This window comes from Tubulanus polymorphus, chromosome 12, assembly GCF_964204645.1.
Source record: "Tubulanus polymorphus chromosome 12, tnTubPoly1.2, whole genome shotgun sequence".
NCBI classification, from domain to species: Eukaryota; Metazoa; Nemertea; class Palaeonemertea; order Tubulaniformes; family Tubulanidae; genus Tubulanus; species Tubulanus polymorphus.
In genome coordinates this window covers 461977-482749 of record NC_134036.1, presented here as the reverse complement: position 1 = coordinate 482749, position 20773 = coordinate 461977, and the positions used below count along the sequence as shown (strand labels likewise).

Here is a 20773-nt window from a genome sequence, read left to right as displayed (position 1 = left end):
GGTGTACTCTGTGTCGAGCCACTGAGACAACCTAATTTAGCTGGATTGTGCCCTGTGTCCAGTAACTGAGACAAACTGATTGAGGTGGCTTGTGTCCTGTGCCCAGTCACTGAGACAAACTAATTGAGGTGGCTTGTGCCCTGTGCCCAGTCAATGAGACAAACTAATTGAGCTGGCTTGTGCCCTGCGTCCAGTCACTGAGGCAAAATAATTGAGGTGGCTTGTGCCCTGTGTCCAGTCACTGAGACAAACTAATTGAGGTGGCTTGTGGCTTGTGCCCTGTGCCTAGCCACTGAGACAAATTGATTGAGGTGGCTTGCGCCCAGTGCCCAGCCACTGAGACAAACTAATTGAGGTGGCTTGTGCCCTGTGCCCAGCCACTGAGACAAACTAATTGAGCTGGCTTGTGCCCTGTGTCCAGTCAATGAGACAAACTAATTGAGCTGGCTTGTGCCCCTGTCTCCAGTCACTGAGACAAACTAATTGAGGTGGCTTGTGCCCTGTGTCCAGTCACTGAGACAAACTAATTGAGCTGGCTTGTGCCCTGTGTCCAGTCAATGAGACAAACAAATTGAGCTGGCTTGTGCCCTGTGCCCAGTCAATGAGACAAACTAATTGAGCTGGCTTGTGCCCTGTGTCCAGTCACTGAGACAAACTAATTGAGGTGGCTTGTGGCTTGTGCCCTGTGCCTAGCCACTGAGACAAATTGATTGAGGTGGCTTGCGCCCAGTGCCCAGCCACTGAGACAAACTAATTGAGGTGGCTTGTGCCCTGTGCCCAGCCACTGAGACAAACTAATTGAGCTGGCTTGTGCCCTGTGCCCAGTCACTGAGACAAACTAATTGAGCTGGCTTGTGCCCTGTGCCCAGTCACTGAGACAAACTAATTGAGCTGGCTTGTGCCCTGTGCCCAGCCACTGAGACAAACTAATTGAGGTGGCTTGTGCCCTGTGCCCAGCCACTGAGACAAACTAATTGAGCTGGCTTGTGCCCTGTGTCCAGTCACTGAGACAAACTAATTGAGCTGGCTTGTCAGCTGGTCCAGTCAGTCACTTGGGAGAGCTCAGACTCGAGAGCACCACCAACAAGACCTTTCCTAACATGACAGCCATTACAGGACACATATTTTACAAGATCACGCAACAGCGATATTACTGAGAGGCTCTACAAGCTGCATCTACTACACTACGGGATCCGACAGGCGCATCATCTTCATCCCAGTAGCAGCATCGCTACTTTCAACTATTTTTACTTCCTGGTTCGGGACCCTGACTTTTCAAGTGATCTAACTCGGCTAATATTCGGTCTATCGTCGAACCAATTACATTCATAAACGCGTTAATCTATCATTTATACGATTTTGTATTAATTTCGCTTCGTTACGAATCGTAAAACGGTTTTAAACCTACCTTAATTAGACCAGTATTCCTTCTGGCACACCCTTTCAACGAGCCAATATGGCGGAAATCGATGGAGTCGCCATCTATCCATATTAGTGCGAACTACACCCGCGGCGAGGCGGGGCCACGTGCTTATGTTATTGTTTAGTGACGTCACAACTTCGAGGGTCGTCATTAGTTCCAAGACGAGTTTACCGATGACGTCATACGTAAATAATAACATAACCACGTGCGTGATGCGGGAACAAATTCAAATACTTTATTTCTTTAATGATTCTTTGTTCAACATTATTCAAAAAGGAATATCCACAATTATTTACTTAGAACGTAGAAGTAACGTTTATTTTCTTGCAAGACTCACAATCAAATAGTGTTCAGTGACTGACCACCACAGCCACAGGCGATTGTGTGTTCATCAGGTCACATGAAAAATAACGTATTAGAATTGTATGTATCCAACTAGTATGGAACCATCAAAACAAAAAACATTTAGTAGGCCTACATATGAAATAATGCGGGGTCTAAAGAACATGATCAGCAGTCCTTGTGTCCAGGTTAGACACAGTACAGGGTCTATCATCCATTACAAGTAGGGTAGGCTAGTGATCTTATTATATGGAGCATTTCTCCTGGGATATATATGGGGATCCAGTCATCAAATTGAATGATGAATAAAGACAATGTGTTTTTGACACCAGTTTAACAGTTGAACTCATAAAATAGATCAAAGTTCTTTGATTTGTCTTAAGTTTAGTGGCCCCGCCCTAGCTTCAAATCTGCTTTGGACAATTCAAACACTGTCCTATTTCAGTATTATGAACCAACTGATAACTTATCATTAGAGATTTCAGAAAAAACAAACAACGAAACAAAACATTCTTTATTTGTCTTCTTGATTAAGCCTTATACAGTTATAAAGATTATTTACACTTATTCAAAATATGGCCCGGTAAAACTGGAAATCCAAACAAGAACATTTTTACTGCAGCTACAAATGCCGAGTCTTAGATCCATAAAACGCCGGAAAATTGCGCTATAAAAATCTAAGATTTAAGTGAACTTCGCTTGATGACAAACAGTTCATCAGGCAACTCTGGGTTATACGTGTATCTCATGAAGTATCAAGCATTCTATCATATCTAATACTTTAATGTACATTATTTGTTTATAAAATGACATCATGAGCTCGAGGATACACTGTAACTCATTCGCGTATATCCTCAGTTATCAAGAAACTGACCCTTTGTACATTGATGCTGTACTTTGTATTTCAAGGAACCATTGAAAAGCACCATTGAAATTATTGATATGAAACTTAACTAAAAAAATTAAAGATTAACATGCATATTGAACACGAATGCTTTTTTATTCTCAGACAACAATTAAACCTAAATGGCCATCACCAGCTGTAGCTTAAGATGGGTAGTTTACAACATAACTTACTTAACAAACATTCTAACTATGGCAGTGCCAAATAGCAAGTTTCTGCATAAACACTCAAAAGATATTCAAAAACGACTGATCTTCGTCTGGCCTCTACCCCTAGACCTGTCTGGCATGGTTGAACCTGCTGGGAGATATTATACCCCCCACCAGCATAGCTCTCAGGGTCACGGAGGCACACAAGCTACTACACCGCGTCAAGGTGTCAGTCACATAGTAGGAGACCGTTCATTTAATTAGAACCTTAAAAAAATGTTCAACCTTAATGAATGGTCCCTTAGTAAGTCTTAAGTCTTTTTCATTCATAAAACGATATTATTCACTTACAGTAAGTGAATGGGTGGGCACTATTTCAAAGAAAGCTTGATCTTTCATCAGTTATTCAAAGCATTCTATCCTATCAGTTAGCGTTTAAGTGTGTTTGATTTAGTTTAGGTTTATGGTTATTTGTTTGTTTTGTTTATAGCTAACTGAGCTGATATAGACTGCTTCAAAATAACAACAGAAAAGATCTCAAATTGTTGGCTGCTTGGAGAAGGTTACAAACCGTCAGGTTCAGACGGATCCTCCTCAACACTATTCATAGAAATTTTATAGGCGGGCGGGTAATTCCAATGGACGCTTGATCTTTCATCAGTTCTTTAAAGCATTCTATCGTATCGGTTATTTTTTGAGTGTGTTTAATTCAGTTTTGGTTTATGGTTATTTGTTTGTTTTGTTTATTGTTAACCGAGTTGATAGAATGCTTTAAAATAACAACAGAAAAGATCTCGTGTTGGCATACTTGGAGGAGATTGATCTAAGAATGAATGAATTATTAGACTCACTTACTAAATACATTATTAATTTAATTTCTAAACATTATATCAAAAATTCATTTGATTATACACGCATTGAGTTATATTTGAAAAAAAAAATTGGGGCCCCTTTAGAAAATAGCGCTATAAAGTTACCGCAGCTCCTGAATCAGTGTTTATAGAATCCACTATTGTCTCTGCCGCTCCTGAATCATTGTTTATAGAATCCACTATTGTCTCTGCCGCTCCTGAATCATTGTTTATAGAATCCACTATTGTCTCCTGAATCCATGTAGAAATCCATCCCTTGAAGTAATTCATGGTTGGCTTATAAATCGCTACTGTCTCCTCGATGAAGTATAGCTGAAACTAGTAAAAAAAGACATCATTACTTAAAGCAGATTCAGAATCACAATTTAGACCGGACCTGGTACCAGTTTCTATCCACACACATAGATTTAGACCAGTCCAAAATTTGGAAAGGACCTGGTTCGCTCTTTTAGACCGTGCCAAATTAGACCGGTAGTCTGTAGTAGTAATAGTTTGAAGGAGAGGTTAGCTATTAGCTAGAGGAATAAGACCTCAGTTAGGATGTCTTATCAGAATAAGGCTCTCACTTCAAAATACACAATGAAATTGGAATATTTCCCCTTCCAAATTCAGGAATTTCAGAAATTCAGAAAACTGAGAATTGATCGAAAGGTACAGAATTTTCGTATTCATTTCCCTTTTAAAATCTCCTTCAAAATTGAAAACTAGGACAAAGCCTTTAATCCCATAAAAGTTCAAAATAGATTAAATAACCTGTTGAATCTGTTGATTGTTTGTTGGTCAGATTCTCTCAGACGCATGTGACATCTTTGCGTGTAGCGTCTCGTTGTACCTCGGCATTGGATTAATGGATTTCTCCGTGTAAACCTGTAATAAGAAGAATTAGACACAGTATCATGAAGAAGATGATAAACCGGTATTAAAGGGAGGAGAGGGGCACAGGGAGGGTGGCTCCAAGTAGTTGAGCAGCAACGATGATGCCTGACGCTTAGAGGCAGTGATGGTGGTAACCTCATATGTGCGTGACCAGATGATCGTATTTTCACGACCAAGCTCCAAAAGCCATTAGCGAGTCGAACCAAACTTCATTTGTTGCCAGCTTAACTTGTTGATGATCAGATCTAGAAATTGAAGCGTCAGTTAACTTACCAATAGATAATGGACCCTTAGTTCTTACTTATACTTACTGGGAGTGGTTGCTGATCTGTGGTATTGGTTGAACATGGTTGATCTGGAGTGAGTGCGTTGAGCTGTCTGGTTAATCGCTGGTGTTCGCACGTGGTATTCAATTGAATGATGTGGATGGCCGAATATCAGAAGTGTTGATAGACCTGGAATAAGAGTAAGAGACGACGGAAGTAACATGATTAAGATTACTGGTATTAGGAGGGAGGAGAGGAGAATTGGTAAGGGGGAAGATCCTAGGGTTTGAGCTGGGATGATGTTAGCTTTGAAACTCTTGTGTTTGGTGTGGGTCATTACCACGCAAAACTTTTCTGTGGACTCGGAGCGGGGCTGGATGAGGGTAGTTTCATGGGATTGACCACCGGACTACAAGAGTCGTGACTTGGTTGGGTCACGCTTCACTTGCTGCCGCTTGGTGATCAGACCTAAAAAGAAGCATCGGTTTATATTATAACTTACCATAGCGGATCCATTCATCTTACTTAGTTTATGAGTTGTAGCTGATCCAAATTTTCGTGTCTTCCAGACAGTCTTCGGAAGTTGTTGGAACGTCCAAGGGTGCCATCGGACTCAGTCCCAGATTCGGATTCTGGATGATGCCATCACCAGACTTCTCACCGTCAGAGTTTGACTTCTGGCTTGTGAAATGACAAAGGGAAGAGAGCATATTATATATTAAGTCCAGATGTTTGTCAGACAGAGCCTGACCACTGCGGTTTGAGAAAGCTTTATCTCATAACCATCCCTATCATTAGTAGTATTAACTATTATTGTGCCACAAATTTATGCCAGCTCCGTTCGTGTCTGGGTTAGGTACATATACAGCCAAACCATGTACTTCTTCCCCACACGATAAGCCAGGTTTTTTGAGAACGGAATGAGAGAGTTTTTTGCCTTAGAGCTAGTAAGAAATTAACACCAACAGGCTTTTTTATGAGAATCAAACCCCTGTATTTTGGAATTAGTAAAAATTAACCCTTGATTTACCACTATTGCCCCAAGTGGGCTAAATAAAATTAAGCTGAAATTAAATGGTACATAATCATTAATTAACGAGATGATGACATGACGGAAAAGATGAAAGGCCAGGATAAGGGGAATTAGAAATCGAAGATACAGAGTATACGATGTATTTGAAGTACATAAAAGATGTTCGAGATTACAGAGTTTACGAATACATTATAGACGTTTATCATCTGCTGCGACAAGAAAAACTGGGAAAGATTTTGATGGAAGAGGAAAGAACCTTGGATGAAAAATTTAATTCCAGAGTTTCACGGCAATTCACGGAATTTGAAGTACAACCATATAGACGTTGGTAATACATATTTATACGGCATACATCATATTTGATATAGCATGAGAAAGAGAAAGAAGTCAGCACAGAACTTCTGGCTGATAACAGCAAAGTCTTAGTTCTCAGGGTTCCAACTAGCAGCGGCAGAGTCAGAGTTCTCTAACATGGCCTCGACCCAGCTAGCGGCGGGGTGCTGACGACACGGGTGTTACTACGGAGGACCCGCAATCAGAGTAAGATGGGAAGCGACAAACATCTTCGGCTTTGGGGGTTATCCGATCTTGAAGCATCAACACCAAAAGACAACCGGCACCCAGATGAGAGAGAAAAACTGGGTGAACGGGGAACCCAAGTGGCAAGATGCCAATGGGTAGCCTCAGGCGAAGAAACCAGCCGATTCAGACTAGAATGGACCAAACTGGGGACCCAATTGAGAATTGAGCACACCACATAAGACAACCGACACCCAGATGACAGAGAAAAACTGGGTGAACGGGGAGCCCAATCGGCAAGATGCCAATGGGTAGCCTTAGGCAATGAACCAGCAGATTCAGACTAGAATGGACCAGACTGGGGACCTAAAGATCCAACAGCCCCCACAGTCGAAGATTGCTATCGCCTCCATCTTATTCTGATCGCAGGTACCCCGTAGTAATATCCGCGTCATCAACACTCCGCCACTAGCTCGGACAAGGCCACATTAGAGAACTCCGACTCCACCGCTGCCAGTTGAAACCTTGAGATTGAGAGGGTGGGGGTGGGGGTGAGGGACGAATGAAATGAAAAAAAAAATTAAAAATAAAAATAATGAAAAATAAAGAAAAAAATAAGATATAAAAAATACCACATTCATACGACACATATACACTCCATTCACTCCACTTCCACACACCGGGCACACAACTCCATCCACTCCGCTTGCGCACACCGCACACACAACTCCATTCACCGGCGCCACAACACTCCGAAATAAACCGCGCCATAAAACCGCCAGGATCGCTAGGAAACACAGCAAAAGCTGAAGAGCTCGAGAAAACGCCATCTGATCGTGTCAAAGACTAGTACTCGATTGAACGATTGTGGAGAAATTCTGCCCGGTGTCTACGATCAAATGCAAACCCAAATGTATATATTTTATTGAATAGAATTTATTTTTAGTCCACGTCACTTGAAAACCCGTTTTCATCGATGTTGTATTTTTTATTTCAAATTCGAGGGTCACCAAATAAGACGAAGACCCAGGGTAATTGATTAATATCTATTTGTGAGGGTTAGATAAAAGGATCGCGGGATGAATTCCTGCTCGCATGCCACAGCTCAGTAAAATCTCAATCGTCTAGTGCTGCCCCCAAATACTGTGGCGAATACATAAACTAATCGATTAATATACTTACCCGTATTTGTACATAAGGCCTACCGTTTATTTATCTTGCTTAGTTTAGGTCGTTTGTGTCTTGTGGTACCGGTTCCCTAAGACATAAACCATATTGGATCCATTTTCAGCGGTAGAACGAGATCAGTTTAATTAAATGATAATGATCCGAACAGTAAAGATATATTGTTCTATTTTTTTTTAAATAACTTTCTACACGTCAAAGTTAAGTGTAGTTTAAAAATTCGAAATACAAATTATTTTTTAAATTTTAGATTTCACAAACAACAACTCGTTGGACCACTGAAAGATAGCAGCGAAACAATCTAAAGAAATAAACAATCAAATAATGTTAGAAAGAATTAGAGGTTATCTGTCAGGGCTAGTTAAATATTACGGTACCGTGCCGGTATTTGCTTTGCTTTCTCCCATTTAATGGGAAAAGTATGAAAAAAGTAAGGAGGTTGATTGGCAAATTAGGTGGTAAATTATTGGTGATTTGGCTGTCGAAGGTATATGGAATCACATGTTTCATTCAGAAGCCGTACCCTGGTATGTCGTAATGCATTGACGCCGTGATTTGCGTTCAGATTTCACATGGTCATAGTCGAATGATCGTGGGTGCAGGGCATTTATCTCAGGGAATTCACTAAACGCCACAGTTGAATTGAGTCTATTCACGCTTGTCGTAAGTCATGCACAAACTAAGTCCCGTACTATTATACCAGCCCTTCTAGATGTCGTAGTGTCGAATACGTTAGGCTAAAAAAAATTGATACCTTGTTTCTCCGCTCTGCTGAGCTTAAATGTTGACCCGGCCGGCCGCCTATCTACCCTATACATTACTTTTTTTTAAATCGTGATCAATTTAACCATAACAGACCCGGCCGCTATAGAAATGAACTGTTTATAAATTTTATCATATTTCACAAAAATGACCCGGCCGCTGCGGAGAAACAAGGTATCATTTTTGTTTAGCCTTCATCTGTTTATTTTGTAGAATTATCACGAAATATTCCCTTACATTAGCTGCAAGTATTAACGGAGTTAGGACGTTATGGATAACGTCCTGTTCCATTCAATGAAACATGCGATAAAAAGATCCAATTCTGTTTTGAATAAATCAATTCCTGTATCTTTTCTCTTTTACCACCGAATTCTCGACTGATCATGATTCCAATGAAAGACAGCAAAAATGCAACAACCCTCAATGATTAAATGATAGATTCAAATATTTTATTTTCATTTATTTACAGATGATGTTTTTTTTGTACAAATTTACACGTGACGCACAAGAATTTCAATCACTAAAAGCCTTATTAACATTTTAAGCATTCCAGATGCGTTGAATTTCTAAATAAGCCCTGCACAATAAAATACATCCATATCACATCACAGCTGTTTTCAAATTCAGTTCCTTACGGTTGACCACCCCTTATGTCATCTGGATTATCAGTCTGAATTGTATTTCTCCAACATTTTGGACCCCAATAAGGGATAGACCAGGAACTGAGTCCACTGTGTTGCGCTTGAAGGTGCCATTTTTTAATATATGGATACAATTATATGAAAAACGCACGTCCCCAGAGACCTCTCCTTACCGAAACTCTACAGTCAATCATCGCATACATTCACTGATTGGAGATTCTCATTTTTATCAATTAATTACTACTAATTATCATATGCTAATATCTAACTAATCTAAATACTTCGATAGATATGCAAATAATTTCTATTTCACAAAAATTAGTTTGAATTTTGTCCCCTCTAGTAGTAGAGGGGCACGAAACTTGACAACCTGCAGAACAATCGAAGTTTAAATTCTTTTCACAAAAATTTCACCAAAATATTGCACTCTCCGGGACATGGGCCGTCCACAGGGAGCACGGGCTATCCACGAGGGTCCCTCCGCTCAGACTAAGAGGATGGGTCATACGCCCAGAAAGTGCAATAGATTCCAAAGAATCACTTGTAATATTCACATTTAATCAACATTCCACAATCCCACACTTAACGAAAAATCGAAACAACTTTAATGCAAGGAGCAGGTAATAGGTGGCGCTGTGTGCCAATACAACAGCAGTACATGTATCCTCTCCTGATGCCAAGGTCTGAGGGGGAAAGATTAACACACTTAAGCGTAGAGCGCAGGGTGTAGGAAAGATTCCTCCGAAATCTTCAATATGGGAAGGAAATTAATCCCTTTGCAAATAATTGAGATAGCTTTGAGATAAGTTCCTTGCGAGTCCTAAAGTCTAGAGTCCTTAAACTACCCCCTTGTAAGTCCTGAACACCCCAAACTATGATCCTCACAAACACCGCAGTATTTAAACTAGAAAAAACATATACAACATTTTTGAAGAATTTCAAACGGAACATTTTTAAAAACATCGTTAATTAAATTTAACCTTGAGTTTTAAACACTATATTCTTTATTACCTATTTACATTTTACTATAATATTTTATAATTTTCGATATATACAAATCAAGAGTTTTAAATAAATCATCAATAATAAATAAATATTTAACTATTTCAATAATTATCATTATCATTATTGTAATAATATTATTTACAATTTGAGATTCTGTTCGTTTAAACTCTTTAGAAAATGCAAACTTGGTCGAAAGAACACAATATAATAAAGAGGACTGTTTGGTCGCTACGGTCACGACCGATTGGTTCCCGAGTCGCCGTTATTTCGAATAATTTTCGCTCCGTTTTGTCGTTTGTTCGAATCGTTGGATTTCGCGTGTTTTTTCGACGACGTTGATTTACGCGCCGGTGGAAGCCAGTTCTCGGTCGAGTCGTTCTCGAGTGAACTGAGTCTCTGCGGAGGAGGGTTATACGGACGAGGTTGAGCCGGCAGTCTTGCCAGTCCGGCCTCATTTCCGCCGATGCCGCTGTAAATCCGACTCAATCCGTTTTCGAACATGTAGGAAATATTTGAATTATCGTAACGCGAACTGTTCGGCGTACTGGAAGCGGTTTTAGATTCGTTACCATAGCGATTAGAATTATTACGTAACGACGTGTATTTATACGTCGTAGATGGCGCCGACGCCACCTGGGGAGTATTCGGGTAACTAGCGCACGACGGCGTTCGATGAATCGCGGTCGTCGCCGTCGGTAATGAACGATTCTGTATTCGTTGTTGCGGAACGGGGGATTCCCCGACGGTCGGGAATGCCGTCGTCGTGTCGACCGCGATATGAGCCGAGATTATGTCGGAAATTCCCGAAAAACTCGCGTCGCTCGACGGACGACCAGCGGTCGATGATAACTCGTGGCTGAAATCCACCTGACTCTGATCAGGACTGATCGGCAGTTCGATGAATTTTAACTGTGGAGCCGATGACGGACGCTGCTGCTGCTGCTGCTGCTGCTGCTGCTGCTGCTGCTGCTGCTGGTTTTTCTTGGTCGGTGAGAAGTTCCTCACCGGATACTGACCGCTCTGTTTGGTCGGTTTATCGGAATGAGGAGGCAGCGGATACTGAGTTAACTCTTCTCCGAACGATGAATTCCCGGCAGATGGCGGACAGTTCGTATTACCAGCAGACGGCGACGAAGGCCGGTTCAAATTCTTAATCATTTTCTTCGCTGAATTTTCTGTCGCGTCGGGTAAGGCGACCGAGCAGCTCGCAGGTTTCATAGCAACGCTATCGACGACGATAGTCGACATTTTAAACGCGGCCGGAGTCTTCGGGGTAACCGGATTAGAAGGATCCGGAGTCGAACTCCGAGACGGATTAGTTTTAACGAGTTCTAATTCGATCGCTTTCTCCATGGCGACCAGATATTTCTCGCGTGTCGATCTGAAAACAATCGAACAATTCGATTAAACAATGTTGGCAGTTATTTTTGAATTTGAATTCCAAAACGGCGGTTATGATAAAACCTACCTGTCGGTGCATAACTCGTTTAATATATCGGTGTAGATTCTAATAAACGATTGTTTAACGTCCCGTGTTGCCGAGTGACGCTCGTTTTCTAGATTCTCGCGGATTATTTGACTACATTTACGATTGGTCGACGCGACGTGAGACACAACTTCAGCTGCAACAATAGAAAACAACATTTAACTCTCTAACGACGGTAACCAGTAACAGGGTCGAGATATCCTCTTAGTGAGGGCTGTTTATTATCATTCATCACCAGCAAGAACAAGACACCAAAAATTCTCTGATTAAATTATAAGATATCCTCAGTGAGGGCTGCTTCTTATCAAGAGGTTCCTTGTGTCACTCATCACCAGCAAGAACAACAAGACACAAACAATTCAAACTCCCCGATTAAATTTCAAGCTATCCTCAGTGAGGGCTGTTTCTTATTAAGAGGTTCCTTGTGTCACTCGTCACCAGCAAGAACAACAAGACACCAAACAATTCAAACTCCCCGATTAAATTTCAAGCTATCCTCAGTGAGGGCTGTTTCTTATTAAGAGGTTCCTTGTGTCACTCGTCACCAGCAAGAACAACAAGACACCAAACATTCAAATTCCCTGAAATCAGCCCGGAGAGTATAAACTAAATTGTAATAAAGTTTAAATGAAACGAACCTCTGATATTTGCAACCGTCGCCAAATATTTCTGTTTCAGTTCTTCGCCGAAACATTTCTCCACGTGCTCGTCGTCATCGGTGTGTTGCTGTGACGACGCTGCTGCTGGTACAGGGCTCGCTCGTTTGAGTTCGGTCTCGTGTTGTTCCCTCATCGCCTCGATCGCGACCGCGTGTTTCTCGCGAATCTCCGCCATTTTACGTTTCATCGCCTCCGCGTCGACGTCATGTGATTGTTTCAAATTCATCATTCGCTCCTAAAAAAATCACCATCAAACAGAAACTCTGGTTATTTTACTGAAAATAAAGCTACCAGCTTAGCAGCTAACTAACCCTCCTGAATAACTACAACCCTCCAGTTTAGCTTGTTAGCTACCACCCTAACTTGTTAGCTATCAAGGTGGCCAATTTCCGTCCATTTACAAAGTTTTCCCTGATTTTTCCATGACATTTCATTGAATCAAGGAATGATAAAGATTAGAAACACACGGTCAATAGCAATATCTGAATTCCCAGAGATTTCCAGGTTTTGACAGGTAAAATTTGTCAAATTCCCTGATTTTGAGTTTTCGAGGTAAATGGCTATGGATGTATCCCCAAACTGTCAGCTACTACCATTCTGTACAGCTTGAAGCTGCCAGCTTATAGCTGTTGTTACTCTTACCTCAGATTGTGATAGTTGTTGCATTAATTCATTCAGCTGATCTCCGCACGTCTGATGTTCCGATACTAGATGATCTCGTTCGGCGCTCAGACGACACAACTGATCCTGACACAATTTCAACTTATTCTCGAAATCGTTCTTTTCGCTTTCGCAACTTTCGATCATATCGTTATACTCCGTTTCTAAATGTAGTTTAACCTGTTCGACGCGGGCGGCTCCCTCGCTCCGCGCGACCTTCACCTGTTCCTCGTACATCTTCACCGACACGTCGTGTTTCTCTTCGAATTCGCGTAAATCGCGTTCCGCTTTTTGTAATTGTTGTTGCCGTTGACGGCGATCATTGTTGATGATATTCATACGACGTTCGTATTCTTTCTCGTATTTCGCGCAGACGGATTCGATCTTAGTTTTCAAGCGTTCCTCGTGTTTCTGTTCGAGATCGCGTCGTAGTTTATCGACTTCAGCCTCCAGGTGGCGATCCGCGTTGCCAAGCAGCTGATCGCGATTAGCTAGTTCTCGTTCTAATTCTTCTTTTTCGCGTTTCCAATCGTTGAATTTACCGATCTGAAAAAAGTTAAAAACGTTGAAATAAGCATCGATATTGAAATCTCAGATATCTCCGAGAGTATGATATTGATATATCTGATATTTCATACCTCATGTTTCGCCTCAGCGAGGGCGTCCTTCACGTTCTCACGATCCTGTATGATGTCCTGTATTCGTTGTTCGTATGATTTCTGTATCTGTTGTTTCTGATATTCGTATTTCTCTTTCTCGTGTTCCAGTTTTTCCTCCCATTGTTTCATCGATTCCTCTCGTTCCTGCAATACGTAGGACAAAATCGAAATTAAATACCTCGTATTAATCGTGAAAATATTATATCTAAACAAATAAGTTGAAAATCTGAAAAAGGTTTAACGTTATCAACATTGAATTTAATTAAAAAGCGAAAGGTTATCAATTCAATATGAAAATCAATTGATAAAATAAACCTTTTTGCGTTCAGATCAAACTCTAAATAACACGAACAAAACCTTTGATCAGAATTTCAATTTTTCAAATACAAACTGCTTACATTGTTGTACTGTTCCTCGAGGTTACGCAGTAGAATTCGTTCGTTCTTGTTGTTAATGAAACTCTCCATGAGGGCGTTACTGTCAGATCTCATTCGCGTTATTTCAGCTTCGTGCTGTTCGATGAGTTTTACCTGTAAAACCAATATTTTAAAAATATCCCCGATATAATTATCATCATTCTATAAAACCCTGCTCAACAAACAAGGTGGCGCCACTTTCCACCCATTTACCAATTCCGCGAGTATTCGATGTAAATACACAAAATTCTAGTGATTCTGAGAAATTTCTAAGTTTCAAATCCTACCATTCATTTATTTTATATCGATTGTCAATGGCGTTATCAGAATTCCACGAGTTTTCCAGGATTTTGGTAAAATTAATAAAATTCACTGATTATTTCTAGATTTTTCTGATTCCCTGAGTTTTTCAGGTCAGCGGGTGCCACTCTGATAAAATACCAGTATCGCAAGAACTTTGTGAAATATTTTCTACTCAAGAGATTCACTTACTCTCTCTTTCTGATATTGCTCGCGCGCAGATTTCAACGCTTCGTTGTGTTCGTCGACCAGGTGTTTCAGCACCCTCTGGTGGTCATCGACAGTAGCGTCAATCACGCGCTTCTTCTCGACGTCCTTCTCTTTGGTGACCTCTTCAAACTGAATCGGAAAAACAACAGGAAAATAAATAAATTTGAAAAAAAAGTTTTAATAGCTAGTTTTACTGGACCCAGTTCTCTAGTTGTGAGTTTGACTCTGAGTAAACTTTAACTCCTAACTGAGGAACCATTACATTTGAAATAGAACAGTTTTCATAGCTAGTTTTACAGTTTGACTAACTGGACCCAGTTCTCTAGCTGTGAGTTTGACTCTGAGTAAACTCTAGCTCACAACTGAGGAATGTATTTATTTACCTTTTTCAACCATTTCTCATTAATTCTATTCACTTCTGTTTCTAATTTCTCTTTCTCCGCTTCGAGATCTTTGCTTCCTTTCGTAGCCGCATCTGCCGCTGATTTCAGCCGATCGCGCTCGAGACTCAGTTTCTCAATCTCGTTGTTGAACCTCTGCCTCTCTTCGTCGACCTTCGCGTTCATCTCGTGTCGTTCTTGTTTCAATATCTCGATCTCGGCGACGACTTTACGCTTTTCGTCGTCGACCATTTTAACGTGTTCCCGCGCCGATTCGACGTCCGTCTGCGCTTCGCAGATCTTCGTCTGCATCGAGTGAAGTTCCGTCTGTAACTGACGAATCGTTTGTTCGCTACGCGCACGCAGCGCCACCTCTTTCTGACCGCAAACCTCCGCGTTTTCCTTTTCGAAATTCGCCAGCGATTTCTCCTGTTCGAAACGTTGCGCCAATTCGGCCATTTTTTCTTTTTCCGCGCGCAACTGAGCGGTCAACGATTCGACGTCGTTCTCGAGACGTTCCTTGCTCTCTTTCAGCGCGGATAATTCTATCGATTTTAAAGTAACGAGCGTACGTTTCTCGTCGCCCCACGCCAGTTTAGCAACGTTCAGCTCGTGTTCCAAACCGTGTTTCGTTTTCGTTAAATTACTAATCTCTTCGTTCAACGAATTTATCTTCTGTTCGTATTTCTTCCGTAAATCCTCACCTTCCGTTCGCTTGGCTTCTTTCACCGCATTATCGATCTCTTGTTGCTTAGTTACCTGCCATTGTTGTTTGGCCTCGGCGACGGCAAGTTCGACGTCTTTCTTCGTTCTCACGCGCTGTTCCTCGAACGCTTTGTTTTGTTCTTCGCGAGATTTCAACCAATCGGATTTCGCTTTTTGAACGGCTTGTTCGACGGTCGAGTTCGTTTTCTGTTTGAATTCTTTCTCGAGATTGGCGACGTTCGTTTCGTAGCGTTTCTCCAGTTTCGCACGTTCGGCGTCCGTCTGTCGTTTAACCGTCTCTTCGATAGTCGTCTGCTGCTCGGTCAGCCATCGTTCTTTTTCTACGGAACAAATTTAGAATATACACATTTCATTAGAGAACACAACAGGCGGGCAAGTTTATCAAGCATGGTTATACCTCAAGGGGGCACTTCACAAATTAATCAAATTATTATCATAATTATCAATATTATTATCATAATTATAAATCTAATCATTTACTACATTCAGGTCAATGTTTGAATGTGTAATTTGTTACCTTCTGCTAAACGAGAATCAAGTTTATCTTCGAATTCCGTCCTCATTCGAAGCTGCCATTCGTTGTCTTTTTTCTTCATCGCTGATTCAACTGCTTTCTGTTTGTCTTCTTTGTGTTCGTCGAACCAAGACGACTTCGCCAACGCCACCTTTAGGTAGATGAATACATCGGTATTAAATCCAATCGACTATTACTCAATCGCTTTCGAAGTCAAATCAAAATATTCAAATTTCCAAATCCCTACCTCGGCCTCGACTTTACGCTTGGTATCTTCCGCTTGCTCTTTCTGCCAGCGAGATTTCAGCGAAACCATGGCAACCTGTTGGCTCTCTTCCAACGATTTGCGTAGATTATCGACGTTCGCGTCGTGTTCGGAACGCAGTTTATTTTTCATCTGTAACAAACGCGACCGTTATTTTTAAACGATTCTAGTGAATTAAAAATCGAAACGCGAGGATTTTCTCGGAATTTTTTACGAACCTCTTTCAGTTGTTTTTCGTAGTTTTCCTCACATTCTGTTTTAACTCTTTCCTCAGTTTCGTCTTTCTCCTTACAAACGCACATGTACATCTCTTTCACTTCGCACAACTCTTTTACTCTCATATCTAATTCTCTTCTACAAATAAAAATGAATTAACATGAGAAAACCCCGACACTGATACACTTTACCCCCATTTACAAATTCCCTGAGTTCATGGAAAATTCCCCTAATAAATCTGCAGCAAGTGATGGTGAATTTCATGGGTTTAAAATGTAATAATTAATTCATTTTTCATGAATTGCACAATCATTAAGAACCACACGGTCAATTCCATGTCCCAACTCCCTAAGTTTTCTAAATTTTTTATAAAAATTTGTCTAATTGCCAAAGTTTTCCCTAATTTTTCTGATTCAAAGTTCATGATGATACTCGAAGAATTCTTAAGGTTAACGTACTTTGTTTCCTCAAGTTGACCTTCAAACGTCTGAATGAGTTTAACACGCTCGTTTTGAAAGTTCGTCATCAGCTCCTCCTGGAGGCGATCGCGAGCATCTTCGTAATGTTGCTGAATCACTCTCTGATAACTAAAAAACACCAACCAAAACATTATCCGAAAACTTTCAATTTACTGCCAAAACTTCATTGAGTTTAACATAAATCAGCCTTTTTTCTTACCTTTCAACCTCTTGTTGTTTGTTGACATCAAAATCTTTGAAAACTTGTGAAAGTTGCGTCGCCAGTTCCGCGTTGATATCGTTCAATTTCTCTTCGTTGCTCGCTACTTCCTCCAGGCGGCGCTGCACGTCAGCTAGCTCCGATTCCACTTTCTCTCGTTCTGCGATAACCTCGTCAAGATCTCGTTGTAGTTCGAGTTCTCGCTGCGTGGGGGCGTTACTACCCGATTCATACGTTGTCAGTTTAGTTTGTAACGCTTTCATTTGAGACTAAAAATAAAATAAAACGATGAGAAATGATAAATTCGTTCGATGAGATATTGTCAATCTGGTTACTATAGTAACTGTAACAATACCTTGAATTCGTCGATAAGGGTCTCGGAGGCGGTGATTTTCTTCCTGGTTTCGACTAGTTCCTGTTTAACCGATCTCAGCTCCGTCTGCACGCGCGTCACATGATCCTGTTTATTCTTGTAGTTTCGTAAACATTGTTCTAATTCAGATTTCAGTCCGATCGACGTCAACGCGTTTTGATTATAGGTGGCGCTATCGTTGTTGTTATTCGTACCTTTGATATTCAACGCGATGAACGAATCGTCTCCGCACGGTTGGCACGACGACGGATTGTTGAACGTGTTGCCGAGGTAACTGGAAGCCGATTCGTACATGTTCAACTGCTCTTTTAAACCGGTGAGTTCCGATTGCAGATCCTCGCAGAGATCATCGGTTAAAACTTTAGACGCTTTTAATTGTTGTATTTGTAACCGCAGTTGATTCTGTTCGTCACACGCCCCTAAAATACAGAAAATAATTCACAGCAAATTAGTTCACTGGCTACACTAAATTTTCATTAAGTTATTTCTTTAAAAACTTACCGGCTTCCAGCAGTCGTTGACATTTCATTTGACTTTCCTCGAGACTCTTCGTCAATCGGTTCATCGTTTCCGCCCGCTCGACGCTAGCGCCCTCTGACGATTTAATCACCGTTTCCAATTGTTGACGAAGACTCTTAATTTCTTCTCTCTACGTTTCAGAAAATAAGACAAAGATTAAGATGAGGTTTCTATAGAATAGATAATAAACTCGTCGTCGGTTTTCGAAAAACAAACCTTTTCTTCGACTGATTTGTTCGCGTCGTCAAATTTCTCTTTCATGTGATAAAGTTCTTTTTCGTATTTCTGTTGCAGCGTGGCTAACATCGTATTGTGTTGAGATCTCGTTCGCGACAACGTGTCGCTCGTGCCGACGCTCAGTAATTGTTTATTCAACGATTCGATCGTAGTTTCAGCCGTCTGCAACTTCTGCATCAACTACACAGAAAAACATTTACGATAATAAATATAGCAGCAAAGCAGCGATATCAGGTTTATGCAACTTCTGCATCAACTACAGTGAAAAACATTTATGATAATAAATATAGCAGCAAAGCAGCCATATCAGGTTTATGCAACTTCTGCATCAACTACAGTGAAAACATTTATGATAATAAATATAGCAGCAAAGCAGCTACATCAGGTTTATGCAACTTCTGCATCATCGACAATCAGAGAAAAGCATTTATGTTAATAAATATAGCTGCAAAGCAGCCATATCAGGTCTTGTTCAGATCAGGGCATTTTTAAAAGTGAACATATGCATTTAATAAAGCAGGATATTAATTTCCAACCACAGTTTTTCAAACTTCTAGGGTCCAGTTCCACAGTTCCGAGTTAAGATTTGACTCTGAGTTAACTCATTGAAAATGAACGAACTTTAACTCAGAGTTGTTGGAACTGTGGAACTGGGTCCTAGTTGTTTGATTGTTTGAGTTAAACAAACCTCTTCTTTATCCTTCGTAAGCGACACAATTTCATTGTTCAACGATTGCAGCGAAGTTCTCAGGTGCGAACTTTCCTCCTGCGTTTGTAAGATGACTTTCTGAACCTGTTCCAGACTGGACGTAAGACCTTCTTTATCTCCCTCGGCGAGCGCGAGTTTGTGTTTCAGTAACCGATGTTCCCGAGCGCTTTCCTCCTTCAACGCGTTCATCTCTTGCGTTAATTCTTCTATTTGACGTCCGCGAGCTCGATATAATATCTGTAATTGCGCGTGTTGCCGTGAATCTGGCGAACCGGCTGAAATTAAAACAACATTCATCAATATCTTTTCATTAACTGCAACCCTTGAATTTGGGATTCATTTCTCAAAAGTTTTCAACTTACTCTGTTCGTGAAATTGTTTATTTTCCGGTTCAGAGCGATTACCGTGATCATGTGACTCTGAATCTGTATTCTGATTGGACGATTGTTCCGTCGCGACGACCTTCTTATAACGTACTTTATACCCGTCGAGTCCGTTATTCACCGACGTTGGCGACATCTGCTGAGAATTCCCTGCGAGACGAGGTGACAACTGCGGCGAGCGATCGTAATGCGGCGATAATCCGTTTTGTTGACCCGGAGATAGATGCGGATTATGATAATCCTGAGGATTAGCAACTGTCGGATGAGGATAATCCTGAGAATTAGCGTAATCCGGATGTTGGTCGGAATACTGGTGAAAATGTTGATAATCGTCCATGTATTGTCCCGCATCTCCGTGGTAACCATTGGCGTAATAACCCCCGTAATGAGGATTGTTGTATTGCGGGTGGTTGTAATAATGTTGGTCATGTGGCGACCCCATGTGGCCGTGTGGAGAACCGTTATGAGTCTGGTAATGATAAGCTCCCTCTGGTGGTGGAATCTGGTAGTTATATTCTCCGTGTTGACCGTACGGCGATGTATACGCGGCGTGTTGATTCCATTGTTGCTGGTCGTCAGGGTGATCATTGTTAGGATAGTTATGAGAATGCGGTGACAGATGCTGCTGCTGCTGTTGCTGCTGATGTTGGGGAGATCGAGATTGAGAGTTCTGAGATTGAGTCATGTGATCATCAAACCTGCATAAACAAAAACAAACAATTATTGAATATATTCTTGTTAAATTCATGACAAATCATGACGTCGATTAGAAACTTACTGAGATTGATTGACAGCGCTGTAGGAGGAGTTACGAGATAGTTCCCGTGACGATACAGATGTTGTATCATCATCGTCGTCATCATCATCATCATCTATTAAATCATCGAACGCGTTCGCCAACAATTGCTTCAACTAGAAACAAAAACAGAAATCAGTTTATAAAGTGTTACTTCTACTCGGCTAGTGCCCCCTGGTGACAATTATTCGCACCAAACATAGAGGCCCCTGATGACCATAAACCCTATAAAACCTAGCAGCTGTATGCCTAGCGCCCCCTGGTGACAGTTACCTCATTTTGTTGTTCCTGTTCCTCGCGACGGAGGTCCTCCTCGTCCTGCTCCTGAATCGCCTGACCGTCAAAGTTTATACTCGTTCCTGGGTCCATTTTTAATACTGGCATTTCAGCTCACACCTAGAGGCAAAAACACGAAACAAGAGAAACAACCATTAGAAACAACAAGCATTAAAATAGGAATAAAACAGAAAGATTTCACTGAATATTACTCGGTCTATAAGCAGCTTAGTATTACCGGTATAGACAACCTTGACATGAGTGGCTTCAAGTGATAAGACTACCAAATAACATCTCGCATATATATTCATCACTTATCAATACGCATTGTCAA

General features: G+C 41.1%; 1 protein-coding gene across 1 annotated transcript; it reads right to left on the bottom strand.

Moving 5' to 3' along the window:
* Positions 1–10138: 10138 nt before the first annotated feature.
* On the bottom strand, positions 10139–20532 carry LOC141914156 (uncharacterized). The gene is made up of 21 exons (XM_074805423.1): positions 20437–20532; positions 20146–20279; positions 19347–20065; positions 18964–19259; positions 18255–18455; positions 18021–18168; positions 17502–17938; positions 17147–17415; positions 16927–17055; positions 16471–16606; positions 16235–16384; positions 15991–16138; positions 14751–15793; positions 14350–14496; positions 13840–13971; positions 13421–13585; positions 12765–13328; positions 12102–12357; positions 11446–11599; positions 10983–11358; positions 10139–10850 (listed from the first exon to the last, which is right to left on the bottom strand). Exons 1-21 carry the CDS (start codon positions 20530–20532, stop codon positions 10212–10214), a joined length of 6339 nt encoding a protein of 2112 aa, XP_074661524.1. The 3' UTR covers positions 10139–10211.
* Between the last annotated feature and the right edge of the window lie 241 nt (positions 20533–20773).

Excerpts from the sequence above, each read along its gene's own strand:
- LOC141914156 (XM_074805423.1), bottom strand. The coding sequence starts at position 20,532 with ATGGACCCAGGAACGAGTATAAACTTTGACGGTCAGGCGATTCAGGAG. Across the intron at positions 13,586-13,839 it reads TCGAGGAACAGTACAACAAT|GAACGAGAGGAATCGATGAA; the intron begins GTAAGCAGTTTG and ends TACGTATTGCAG. Across the intron at positions 12,358-12,764 it reads AACAACTATCACAATCTGAG|GAGCGAATGATGAATTTGAA; the intron begins GTAAGAGTAACA and ends TGATTTTTTTAG.